This window comes from Mobula birostris, chromosome 5 (genome assembly GCF_030028105.1).
Source record: "Mobula birostris isolate sMobBir1 chromosome 5, sMobBir1.hap1, whole genome shotgun sequence".
Classification (NCBI taxonomy): Eukaryota; Metazoa; Chordata; class Chondrichthyes; order Myliobatiformes; family Myliobatidae; genus Mobula; species Mobula birostris.
In genome coordinates, this window is record NC_092374.1 from 89,155,718 (window position 1) to 89,168,940 (window position 13,223).

Consider the following 13,223-nt stretch of genomic DNA (forward strand, 5'->3'; position numbering starts at 1 on the left):
CCTTGTCTTGTCTCCGCATGTCTGCCTGTCCGTCTCCCCGTCCGTCTGTGGAGCCAAGCCTCAGTTCAAAGTGAGCGCTGGGCGGCTGGAAAAAGCGGCAAGAAGCAGGAGGCGATCGGTCGCTCTTAAACTGGAGAGCATGAGAGAGAGAGAAAAAATCCTTTGTCTTGTTCTATCTTTAGCCAGATATTCGGTAAGCCCTTTGCAATTGCACACATAGCTGTAAATCCACAGGTTTACGCTAAAAAAAATATATATATATATATAATGCAGTGGGGTATTCTGCAATTGTCTGTATCTGGGGTTAGATTTGCAGTTTGGGGTCTCTTGTAATCTGCTTGTTCACTTGTCGTTTGCAGATGCTATTCCCTGGATTTTTCTTCCTTGGATGCCAGGGGCGGCGGGAAGAGACTGGGAGGAACGCCCCCGGTACTTTCGGGAGAGAGCTCAACTATCATTACATCTGATCTGGAGAGAGGGAGAGAGAGAGAGAGAGAGAGAGAGAGGGAAAGAAAGAGAGGGAGGGAGAGAGAGAGGGAGGGAGAAGGAACGACTTCCAGGCCAGGATTATGTATGCGAGCTCTTTGCTGTTAATTCTCGTGGTTCAGAGACTTGCTCGGAGCTGTCCAGCATTTTGTAACTGCAGGAAGAAGACAGCCGATTGTAGCCAGAGAGGGCTGGTCGTGGCCCCCACTGGCTTCCCTCTAGACGTTTCCAACCTCAGTATGGCTCACAATAAACTCCTGTCCCTGCCTTTGGATTACTTTTCCTGTTACTCTGAACTGCTGGTGTTAGACCTCCACAACAACTCTCTGAGTGAGCTGCCCGACCGGCTCTTTGTCCCCCTGAGGAAGCTGATGCACTTGGACCTGAGTTACAACAACCTCAGCCGGGTGACTCGCGAACTGCTGGAGCCCACCCAGAACCTGGCCACCCTCACCCTCAGCCACAACCCCGGGCTCTCCGTCATTGGGTTCGCACCCCTGGCTCGCCTTCAGTACCTGGACCTCAGCCACAACGGGCTCACCTCCATCAGCCAGCAGCTGCTGGACAGCCTCCCATCCACGGTGTCACTCCGCCTGGCCGGCAACCCCTGGTTCTGCGGCTGCACCCTGGAACCTCTGCTGAAGTGGCTCCTGAAACATGTCCACCAGTGTAACTCCGGTAAGGTATGGCCAAGGGGCCTCATGCACACTCAGACAGACACACACACACACACACACACACACACACACACACACACACACACACACACACACACACACACACACATCACACATACATAGAGGCACACTTGCACAAAGACACTCAATATATACAGATGTCCACAGACTATACATAGACACAGCCTCTTACACAAATATAATGGCACACAGTGTGTCACAGACACTGACACACATATAGATACACAAATACACTTACATAAAGATCCACACTTACACATACAAACATACATACAACCTACTTAATGCACACACAGACACGCTTACACACTCACTTATGTGGATGTCACATTTTATTTACCTTGGAGCTTGCTGTGCCTCCACAGGCTGCACAGCTTGTGTGCTGTAACAGCCGCCACGCTGATCTGGCTGTAAAGTGCCTCGTAATTTACTGGGACTGGGTAAAAGTTCCTTTCATTCATTCTCAGACTCTGTGACAATGCCAGCATTTACTGCTTTTCCCTTATTGCTCCTGAACTGAGGAGGCACTTAAGATTCAACTGAGGTCCTGGAGTCAGCTCAGAATGAGTCGGGGCATCAGGTGCTGGATTCTCTGGATTCTTTCAATAAAGAGTTAGATAGAGCTCTTAAAGATAGCGGAGTGAAAGGCTATGAGGAGAAGGCAGGAACAGGGTACTGATTGTGGATGATCAGCCATGATCACAGTGAATGGTGGTGCTGGCTCGAAGGGCTGAATGGCCTACTCCTGCACCTATTGTCTATTGTCCTCGCCTGAACAACGTTAACAAACCTGTTACGTTTGCAGTCCAGTGGCTTTTTTGGTTTCCATTATGATATGAGAATTTTATTTAAAATTTATTTAAAACCCAGTACCTGCACTTTATTTTCCCATTTGGCAGGGTGAAAGTTGCTGTCTTTAGATATGTAACATGGTTCCTATGATGGGTTTGGTGTTGGATTTTTAGCAAAAACACTGGGACTCTGTGAAAGAACAGAGGAGGATTTCCTACATGGAAACAGAGAGGAGGTACTTTGTTATGCACCAGCATGGGACTTGGAGTAGAGTAGATTAAGTTAAGATTGAACGGAGTTGTTCAAATTACTATTGGATTGAATAAGAAACTGTTTATAAAAACAGTGACCTATAGTACAGATTAACTAAGGAAGTAACAGGAAGAAACCCCTTCACTTGTATTATCATTCTCTGACTGCCTTCACCGCCCCCCCAACTATCCTGCATTAATTCAGTGTCCACAATTTATCCACAGTGTGATACTGGTCTCACCCCACCATAGATATTCCCTTTATCCTATCCATCTCTCCTTCCTCACTCTCTTAACAATTTAATTTAAATCCAATTTGTGTTCACCTCTCTTTCTCAGTTTTGGCGCTTTCTTCTCCATAGATGCTGACCAGCCTGCAGAGTGTTCCTTGTATTTTCTGTGTTTTTTATTTAAATTACAGATTTACAACAGGTTTTGTTTTAGTTTAATGTTTTCTGTTGCGTTTGTAATTGTGACCTATGGTACCTGATTAAAAACACAAGTAGTAGAAACAGGAGTAGATTGTACTGTTCCTCAAGTCAGATCTGCCATGCAATAATTCCCTAAAGCAGAAAGGGAGTCTATTCAGCCCACTGAGAAATGCTAGCTCACAGAGCAATCCCATGACTGAGCCTCACACATATTTTCCATGTAAGCAATTCTCTTCACATTCTTGTTAATTTTCCATCACCTGCTGTGTCTGCATTATAGGGGATAATTTACACCATTAACTTAGCGACCTGCAAGGTTTTGAGATGTCAGAGAGAACTGGAGCACCTGGGGGAAATACACACACACTCACTCTCTGCTGGAGGTCAGGAGGTCTCTGGAGCTGTTAGATATGTTGCTAGCTATGCCACTGTCTTGTTGCTTACACCTTTTCTTTATTTTCTTCTTCTTTCTCTTATTTCTTTCCTTCTCTCCCTCTGTCTCTGTTCAAAGACTCAAGGTACATTTATTATCAAGGTAGGTGTGCAATATACAACCCTGAGATTCATCTTCCCACAGATAGCCTCAAAACAAAAGAAACACCATGGAACATGTTCAAAGAAAAATATCACACTCCAACCCACCAATGCACAAAATAAACAACTGCTGCAATCAGCAAAAAAAACCACAAACATAACACGCAAAATCAAAAGAGTCCAGGCATACCAGCTCTGCTCCATTCTAGTTCAATCTAGCGCTGGAACTGAGATGAACTGCATATGCCTGGTTTCTCTCTCTATCTCTATTTTCTCCCCTATTAATCTCCTCACTCTCTTTCCTTACATTTCTCTCTCATTCTTTCCTCTTCACATCTCCTTTCCATTTCCCTACATTCCTTCCTCTGATTTCTTTCTCTCTCTCTCTCTCTATATATATATTCCACCCTTACCCATTCCCTCATTCTCTTTCCTTACTTTTCTCTCTCTCTCTCTGTCTTTTCCTCCCTTACTCATTCTCTCACTCTCCTTCCTTCTATTTCTCTCTGTCTTTTCCACCCTTACTCATTCTCTCTTCTTTCCTTCCATTTCTCTTTCTCTGTCTTTTCCTCCCTTACTCATTCCCTCTTCTTTCCTTCCATTTCTCTCTTTCTCTGTCTTTTCCTCCCTTATCCATTCCCTCAGTCTCTTTCCTTCCATTTCTCTCTCTCTGTCTTTTCCTCCCTTACTCATTCGCTCACTCTTTCCTACCATCTCTGGTTGTCTTTTCCTCCTTTACCCATTCCCTCACACATTTTCCTTCCATTTCTCTCTCCCTCTTTCTCTCTGTCTTCCTTTATCCATTCTCTTACACTCTTTCCATTGTCTCTCTCACCCTCTTTCTCTCTGTCTTTTCCTCCCTTATCTGTTCCTTTGCTCTCTTTCCTTCCATTTCTGTCTCTCCCTTTCTCTTTCCCTGTCATATACACAGGGGATTCTGATGTCGTGCTGAAGTCATGCACCAGTAATCCAGAGCTCTGAACTAATGAACTCAATTTCCATTATAGCAAATAAGGATATTTAAGTTCCATTATCTTATTTACCTCAAGTTTAAAAGTTTAGTAACAGTGATTTTGATGGCAAGGATCCTGAATTCTCTTGGTTGAGACCAGATTGTTGATCTGAAAATTGCCACCAGCTTTTCTTAACCTAGAGGAGACCACTGCCCTGAACAGGTGACTCCAGCAACATGACAAGTATTTAGCTGCCTCTGGACATGATCCAGCAGCTAATGTCTTTACCACTGGATTGCAGCTTCAAAGGGAGTTGGTATAGCGGTGAGTGAACATTGATCATAGATCTGATGCTCAGGTCCCAGCTCCTGTGAGTGCGTGAAACAATCTCACTCTGTCTTTCACTGTTTGTCTCTGTTTATCTAAGTCACTTAGAATGTAGAAGATTTAGGGGAGATTTGATAGCAGGATACAAAATTATGAGGGGTACACATAGGATAAATGCAAGCAGGCTTTTTCCACTGAGGTTGAGTGGGACTACAACCAGAGGTCATGGGTTAAGGGGGAAAGGTGAAAGGTTTAAGGGGAACATGAGGGGAAACTTTTTCACTCAGGGGGTGGTGAGAGTGTGGAACGAGCTGCCCGCGCAAATGGTGCATGGAGCTCGATTTCAGCATTTAAGAGAAGTTTGGATAGGTACATGGATGGGAGGGGTATGGAGGGCTATGGTCCCAGTGCAGGTTGATGAGACTAGGCAGTTTAAATGGTTTGGCATGGACTGGATGGGCCAAAGGGCCTTTTTCTGAGCTGTACTTTTCTGTGACTCTATGGCTCTGTTTCCTTATACTATCTATAATTTGGTTTCTTGTCTTTTATCCTGTTTTTCTATTTCTCACTGAAACATATCACTCTCTCTGTCTGTCTCTCTCTCTCTCATTTTCTGTTAGTCTCTTTTTTTCTCTTTCTCTGCCTATCTCTCATTTCTTCCACACACAGCCACACTCTCTAGCTTTTTCTCTCTCGGGAAGCTAATCCACCTGAATCACTTAGGCACAAGGGGGCTATGGACCAAGTTCCAGGTGCAAGATTAAATGCATAAGGATACACACTGGTCAGCATGAACAAGTTGGGCCGAGTGGTCTGTTTCAGTGCAGTATGTCTTTTTCTCTCTCTCTCTCACTCACTCACCATCTTTCTCTTATTCTTTCCTATACTCTCCTTCTGATTTCTACACCACTCTCTTTCACTCACACTCTCTTTCTCTCTCTCCCTCACTTGTTTGACATACTCTCAGTGGCCACTTCAATAGGTACACCTGTACACCTACTCAATAATGCAAATATCTGATCAGCCAATCATGTGGCAGCAACTCAATGCATAAAAGCATGTGGACATGGTCAAGAGGTTCAGTTATCGTTTAGACCGAACATCAGAATGGGGAAGAAATGTGATTGTTGGTACCAGACAGGATGGTTTCAGTGTCTCAAAAACTGCTGATCACCTGGGATTTTTATGCCCAACAGTCTCTAGAGATTACAGAGAATGGTGCGAGAAACAAAAAACATCCAGTAGGCAGAAGTTCCGTGAGTGATTTTTTTTTTTTGTTAATGAGAGTAGTCAGAGGGGAATGGCAGATTGGTTCAAGCTGACAGGAAGGTGACAGTAACTCAGTCAACATGCATTACAACAGTGGTGTGCAGAAGAGCATCTCTGGGTGCACAACATGCCTAACCTTGAAGTGGATGGGCTACAGCAGCAGAAGACCATGAACACACACTCAGTGGTCATCTTATCAGGTATTTTTACCCTTCCTGAAGAAGGGTCTTGGCCCGTAACATCGACTGTTTATTCATTTCCATAGATGCTGCCTGACCTGCTGAGTTCCTCCAGCATTTTGTGTGTGTTACCTAATAAAGTGGTCACTGAATGTATGTATACTGCTCTTTCATTTTTAACATTTCACTTTCTCTTGCTAAGCTGATTCCCATCTTTTCCCTCTCTCTATCATCCCCTGTTTCTTCCTGCTTGGCTACAACACCCTTTCACTCAGTTTCTCCCTCCCTTTCTCACTCCACTCGTCCATGTTCCTTCCTCCTACTCATTTCTAGGGGACTAGAATATTAAATACAAGGTGGTAATGCTAAGGCTTTAGAAGCCATTGGTCAGACCGTATTTGGAACATGGTGGGCTGTCTTGGGCCCCAAGATGTGCTGGCATTGGAGAGCGTCCAGAGGAGGTTCACAAAAAAGATTCCAGGAATGAAAGAGTTAATGTATGAGGAGTGTTAGGTGGCTCTGGGCCCATACTTGGGGGAATTTAGAAGAATGAGGGGAACCTTATTGAAGCCTATAAAGGCCTAGATAGAGTGGACATGGACAGGATGTTTCTCATGGTGGGGAAGTTTAGAACCAGAGGGCATAGCCTCAAAGTAGGGGGATATCCCTTTAGAACAGAGATGAGGAGGAATTTCTTTAGCCAGAGAGTAGTAAATCTGTGGAATTTATTGGAACAGAAAGCTGTGGAGACCAAGTCACTGGGTATATTTAAAGCAGAGGTTGATAGTGTCTTGATTAGTAAGGGTTATGGGGAGAAGGCAGGAGAATGGGGTTGAAAAGAATAATAAATCAGCCGTGATGGAATGGCAGCGCAGACTTAATCAGCCAAGCTGCCTTATGCTGCTCCTATGTCTTATGGTCTTAAGCTCTTGTTTCACTCTGTCACTTTTCAATCTCTGTCACAATTTATTATCATCCTCCTCTCACCTCTGCTTCTCTCAGTCTGTCTTTCTCACCTGTTCTAAATTTAGACCTCTCTTTCACTTCTTCTCACTCCATCCTTCTCTAATTCTTGCTCTCTTATCCATCTGTCTCTCTCAATTTCACTCTCACTCATGTAACATGAATGGTCCACATTTTATAAATATTATACATTTTATAAAAATGTTTCAGATCTGTTCATCACATGTACATTGAAACATACAGTGAACGTGTTGTTTGCGTTAACAACCAACGCACTCAGGAATGTGTACTGGGGGCAGCCCGCAAGTGTCCCTGCACATTCTGGCGTCAACGTTGCACACCCACCGTGATCGGCAGAACAACACAGAACACAACAAGTGACAGAAGGTCAACAGCAAAATCAGCCCCGTTCCTCCCTCCCGCCCACACATACACACACATGGACAATCCTCCAACTCCAGGACAGTCCTTGGGCCTACAGGCCTACAGGCTTCAGCCTTCGGGCTTTGATCTTCGGTGTTGACCCCTGGTCTAGCCGATGACAGTCCCCCAACTCCAGGACAGTCCTCGGGCCTACTGGTCTACAGGCCTTAGCCTTCGGGCTTTGATCTTTGGTATTGACTCCCAATCTAGCCACTGGCCCCCAACTCCAGGACAGTCCTCATGCCTACAGACCTCCAACCTCCAGGCTTTGGCACTAGGGCTTCGATCTTGGGTATTGACATCCCCCGCCCCCCCCCCGAACAGTCCCCCGAATAGCCCCTGACCTCCAGGCTATGTTTGAACTACGTAACTTTGAAATGCGTTACCATATTTTGTTTTTGTCCCGATCATCTAATTTTATGATCTCAGATGTTTTCTTCCAGTACTGCATCTGTGCTGGTGCTGCTTGTTTCCTGTAATTACCTTCAAGTACAAGTGGGAAAATGCGCAGGGACCATTCATTTTCCAGTGCAGATGTTGACGTGCAAATTATAAATGATCACATCTGTCTTTGCAGCTGTAATGCTAATTTAAGCCCAGGCTGCTGTTATAAACATTGACCTGTCAGATGTGAATGATACTGGGGGAGGGTTAGAGTGACAGAGTCACACAACACTACAGCACAGCACAGGCTCTTCGGCCCCCAATGTTGTGCCGACCTTTTAACTTACCCTAAGATGAATGTAACCCTTCCCTCAGACGTCATCATCATTCTGTGCTGTGTTGTATGACGTGGGCGATCATGGCCTCTTGACCATGATTGCTCTTGGCAAAATTTTCTACAGAAGTAGTTTACCATTGTCTTCTTCTGGGCAGTGTCTTTACAAGATGGGTAACCCCAGCCATTATCAATACTCTTCAGAGATTGTCTGCTTGTCGTCAGTGGTCACATAACCAGGACTTGTGATCTGCACCGGCTGCTCGTACGACCATCCACCACCTGCTCCCATGGTTTCACGTGACCGGAGGGAGCAAAGCAGGTGCTACACCTTACCCAGGGGTGACCTGCAGCCTAGCGGAGGGATGGAGTGCCTTACACCTCCTTTGGTAGAGACGTATCTCCACCCCACTACACCCCTCCCTCCCACACATAGCTCCCCGTTTTTCTATCATTCATGGCCTATCTTAAATGTCCCTGATATACAGTATCTGTCTCTACCAAAGTTCGCAGTTCAAAATACATTGATGATCACAGTATGTGTACATTATGCAACCTTGAGAGCTGTCTCCTAACCGGCAGCCACAAAACAAAGAAACCCAAAAGAACCCATAAAAAAACTGTCAAACACCCAGTGTGCAGAGAAAAATGAACAATAAATGCAAGCAAATAGCTTTCTGAACTGAAGTCCACAGGGAAAGTCTGTCCACAGACTCTTAGTTCAGCGCACAGCAGAGCAGTGAGCTGAACCGGCCCATCGCTCACCTTGGGCCCCAACACCTTGTCCTTTTCAATTTGGCCCGGCACCTAACTTGTCGTCCAAATGTTGGGTTCATTTGCTTCAATACGCTCTGGGGTTTTGGACCCTGACACCTTGATTTGGCCTGGACTACCATTCCTGGCAGCGCAATCCTCGCACCTACCTCTCTGTGTAACAAACCTACCTCTGAAATCTTCCACATACCACACAGAATTAGTCCTTTCGGCCCAACACATCCATGCTAACTGTGTTGCCAGTGAGCTAGTCCCATCTGTTTGCACCTCTCCTCTCCTCTCCATATACCTCTCTAGGTGGCTTTTATACATTGCCAATGTGCCCACCTCAAATATTATATATGGCAGCTTGTTGCAAACACACGTCACACCTAATGTCCCTTTTAAATCTCTCTCCTCTGACCTTTAACCTATGTCCTCTTGGTTTTAGCAGCCCCTCCATGGGAAAAACACTACATGCTTTCACCCTGTCTATGACCCTCATGATCTTATTGACACAACATTCAGATATGGCCCAAATGTGGAGAGAGGGAAAGACACTGAAGCGGTCGACAGTTCACTGGCTTTAATGAGAACTGTTGCAGAGATTAAAGGAAAAGAAAAACAATAAATACTAGGCCAACAGGGCTGTTAACTAAAATTTCAATGTGAAAGTTAATGGCAACACTGCGGATGGAAGTAATAACTAAATACTAAATGAATACTGCTCCTTTCCAGCGTCTGTCAAAACCATAGTCCTCTTTCCTGGACAAGGATGAGGGTAAGCCCGGAGTGTAAATGTTGCTGTGCTTTTGGTCAAGTCTCCACAAGACTAAAATGAAAAGAAGGGAGTTAAATACCACCATAATGAAATAATAATTAGCTAGAACATGCATACTCATGAGCAAGCTTGCTGAACCTGTTGCACAGTCTGCCAGCGCATAAATACCACAGCAGAGTCTATGGTTGTCACACTTCTATACCTCTGTCAGGTCACCTTTCAATCTCCTACATTCCAGGGAATAAAGTACTAGTCCACATAACCTCACCTTGTCACTCTGGCCCCCAAGTCCCAGCAACATCCCAGTAAATCTTTTCTTCAACTCTTCCTTGTTTAAGTACATCCTTCCTGTAATAAGATGACCAAAAGTGTGGCCTTGCCAGCGTCTTATATAACTGTGTTATAACTTCCCAACTTCCGTACTCAGATGACCTGATTGGTTGAACTAGTTGGGTGGTCTTTCATTGATTCTGTTATGGTTATTATTCTATAGATTTATTGAGTATGCCCACAAAAAATGAATCTCAAAGTTGTATATGTACTTTGATAACAAAATTTACTTTTAACTTTGAACTTTGATCTAAACTGTCTACTTGTGATATTGCTTTTAATGAACTATGCACTTGTACTCCTAAGTCCCTGTGTTCCATACCACTCCCTAGTGGCCTTACCATTCACTGAATAAGTCCTATCCTGGTTTGATTGCCCAAAATGCAATACCTCACCCTGAAATGAAAGCTGCTAGGCCAACCCTCAGTCCACATAACCTGACTTGTCAAGGTTAGATTATGGGAAGGTCATCAAAGTTCAAACAGCACAGGCCTTTCGGCCCCCCTGAGTCTGTGTTGACCATAAACGATCTATCTTATACTAATTATGTTTTTTTCACTCACATTCCCACACACATACAAACCATCAGAGCTTGGGATTGAACCCGGGTATCTGTGGTTGTGAGGCAACTACTCTATCCACCGTACTATAATTCCACCCGAGCACCAAAAAAAACTCCTCCTTACGCTCCATCCAGCTTACCTTTGGTAACCTGTTGTGTCTTTCTTGTGCCAGATTCCAGGGAAGTCATCTGCGCCGCCCCGGGGCAGGTCAAAGGCACTCCTCTTTTCACCCTGACTGAAGAGAGCTTCAAGGCCTGTCGATTCTCGCTGAGTCTGGACGACTACCTTTTCATCGCCTTTGTGGGTTTCGCTGTGTCAATTGCATCGGTTGCCATGAACTTCCTGCTGGGAATAACGGCTAACTGTTGCCACCGCTGGAGCAAGGCCAGCGAAGAGGAAGAGATGTAACCTGGGCCAGGAAGTCCGCCTGTGATTACAACTTCTAGAACGGAAAAAGGGATTTTGACTCCTCCTAGTTGGCTCGCCATCGCCCCTTCACCTACACCTCCCACCCTTTAACTTTGCCTGCAGGAGGCATGAGCATGAGCAGGAGGAACGGGGAGGTGATATTTCAACCACAAAGCCACAGAAAAGCCGATGCGAGGCTTCGCAAGGTGCCAACCTTCCCTTTCAGAAACTTTGGGAGTGATTCTGGGTGGTGAGGATTCCGAGGAAGATTTGTCAAGAGCTGTCGATTTGAAGAAACCATGTCTGTTTGGATTTGGGGGTCACTTTCATTGCAAAAACAGTTTCCACCACTCTGGAGGAGGGAGTGAATATCCGATCTCAAATTTCAGTGCGAAACTGGAAACCCAGCTATTCTCAACTTCCCCTGTTAATGGCAACTGGTGGGACCGCCATTGTATGAAAGATTGACGAGTGGGGAATGGCAGCGACTAAAGTCTGCTCTAACTGGGACTCCGATCTGCAAACTGCGTGGACCTGACAGCTTTTCAAAACGGGGTGAAGACGATGAGGCTGAAGATTCTGCCATCGTCCTTTTCCGCCGTGTACCACCTAAGAAGAGGTTCTTCAGACGTATTTAATGTCAGTGAGCAGGAAGACAGTCTGCCATCGACGTAAATGGTTCTCGGTTGCACAGGAATGCAGAGGCCTTTCATTTGAGCATGTGGGATTTCTGAACTTTATTGCATGCAGCAGGGGGACTGGCAGGTGTTTTTGCTCCACAGAGCCTACTCCTTACCCTGATCACAAAACAGGGCAGTTTAATAATGTTTAAGGGGTGTTTTCTGCAGGTATGTGACTCCTGTGTACATTGTGAGCTACCATTGTTAGGTGTAAGATGACTGAATCTGAACTGTCCAACTCATTGGTGCCGATTGGTAGAGAAAAACTACATAATCATCTAATTATTCTTGACAGGTGAGACCTTATTAAAAACAAGGCATTGTTAAAACAGCATAGGGATACAATTTTAGTCTGGTTTTTAAATATTATGTATATATATAGAAGCTTTGTACCTTTGAGACTATTGGAAACAATTGGCTGATATAGAGTATCCCTAGTGTATTCCTAATCCCTAGATTACTGGCAGGAACAATAAAATTGTGTGTGTGTGTGTGTGTGTGAGAGAGAGAGAGAGCACAGTTAACTCTAAATAATCCATCACCTCTGGAATGTGGTGGTGACGGGCTATCAGATTTTCTAGGGTATTGGATATTATTCCTGTTAACATTTCAAAATACATTTAGTTCACCTTTTTTAAAGATGTTACACAGTGTCGTTAATACAGGTCTGTAGAAGAGTCTTGGGCCAAAACATCGACTGTTTATTAATTTCCAAAAGATGTTGCCTGACCTGCTGAGTTCCTCCAGCATTTTGTGTTTAGAGCATCTAATAAGGTTTACAGTGAACATTGGTTGAGTTCCTCCAGTGTTTTTGTGTGGCGTCTAGTAAGGTTTAGAGTGAACATTGGTAAGTTTAGATAGAGCATGCAGAACAGGGCCAATTGAGTTAAAAGGAAAGTGGGAACAGGATCCAAGTGAGTTTATAGGGAGTGTGGGAAATGGGGCTCCTGCGAGTTTATTTATCAGAGTGAGAATCAGAATCACGTTTATTCTAATTGGCATACTGTATGTTGTGAAATTTGTTGTTTTGCAGCAACAGTACAGTGTAAGACATCGAATTACAATAAGTTACAAAAATCAGCACTGCAAAAGTGAGATAGTGTTCAGGGGTTCATGGGCTGTTTGGAAACCTGATCATACATCCTAATTAGTTGAATGTAGGTCTTCTGATTCTTGTACCTCCTTGCTGATGGTAGTAATGTAAAGAGGGCATGGCTCAAAACATCTTCAAGGAGCGATGCCTTCAAAAAGGCTCCTCTGCATCTTCTCCATTGTGTAATTATACCCTTCCTATAGTCCAGTGACCAGAACTATACATGATACTCCAAGTGTGATCTAACCAGTGGTTTGCAAAGTAACAACATAATATCACAATTCGGACAGCATGACAGAGGCTATATTTCGTTTGGAGTTTGAGGAGATTTGGTAGGTCATCAAAGACACTCACAAATTTCTACAGCGGAGTGCATTCTAACTGGCTGCATCACCGTCTGGTATGGGGGGTGGGAGAGAGTGTGGACAATGCATAGGATCGAAGCAAGCTGCAGAGGCTTGTAAACTTAGTCATGGGCACTAGCCTTTGCAGTATCCAGGACATCTCCAAGGAGAAATGTCTCAAAAAGCTGGCATCCATCAGTAAGAACCCCTATCACCCAGGACATGCCCTCTTCTCATTGCTACCATC

General features: G+C 44.6%; 1 protein-coding gene across 1 annotated transcript; it reads left to right on the forward strand.

The window, feature by feature from the left end:
- The first annotated feature begins 569 nt into the window (after positions 1-569).
- Positions 570-10,859, forward strand: LOC140197292 (leucine-rich repeat-containing protein 55-like). The gene is made up of 2 exons (XM_072257230.1): positions 570-1,164; positions 10,624-10,859. Exons 1-2 carry the CDS (start codon positions 570-572, stop codon positions 10,857-10,859), a joined length of 831 nt encoding a protein of 276 aa, XP_072113331.1.
- Positions 10,860-13,223: the final 2,364 nt, after the last annotated feature.

What these genes read in the sequence shown, in the direction of transcription:
- LOC140197292 (XM_072257230.1), top strand. Translation starts at nt 570, where the DNA reads ATGTATGCGAGCTCTTTGCTGTTAATTCTCGTGGTTCAGAGACTTGCT. An exon ending in TGTCCACCAGTGTAACTCCG is followed by an intron (nt 1,165 to 10,623) that starts GTAAGGTATGGC and finishes TTCTTGTGCCAG; the next exon opens with ATTCCAGGGAAGTCATCTGC.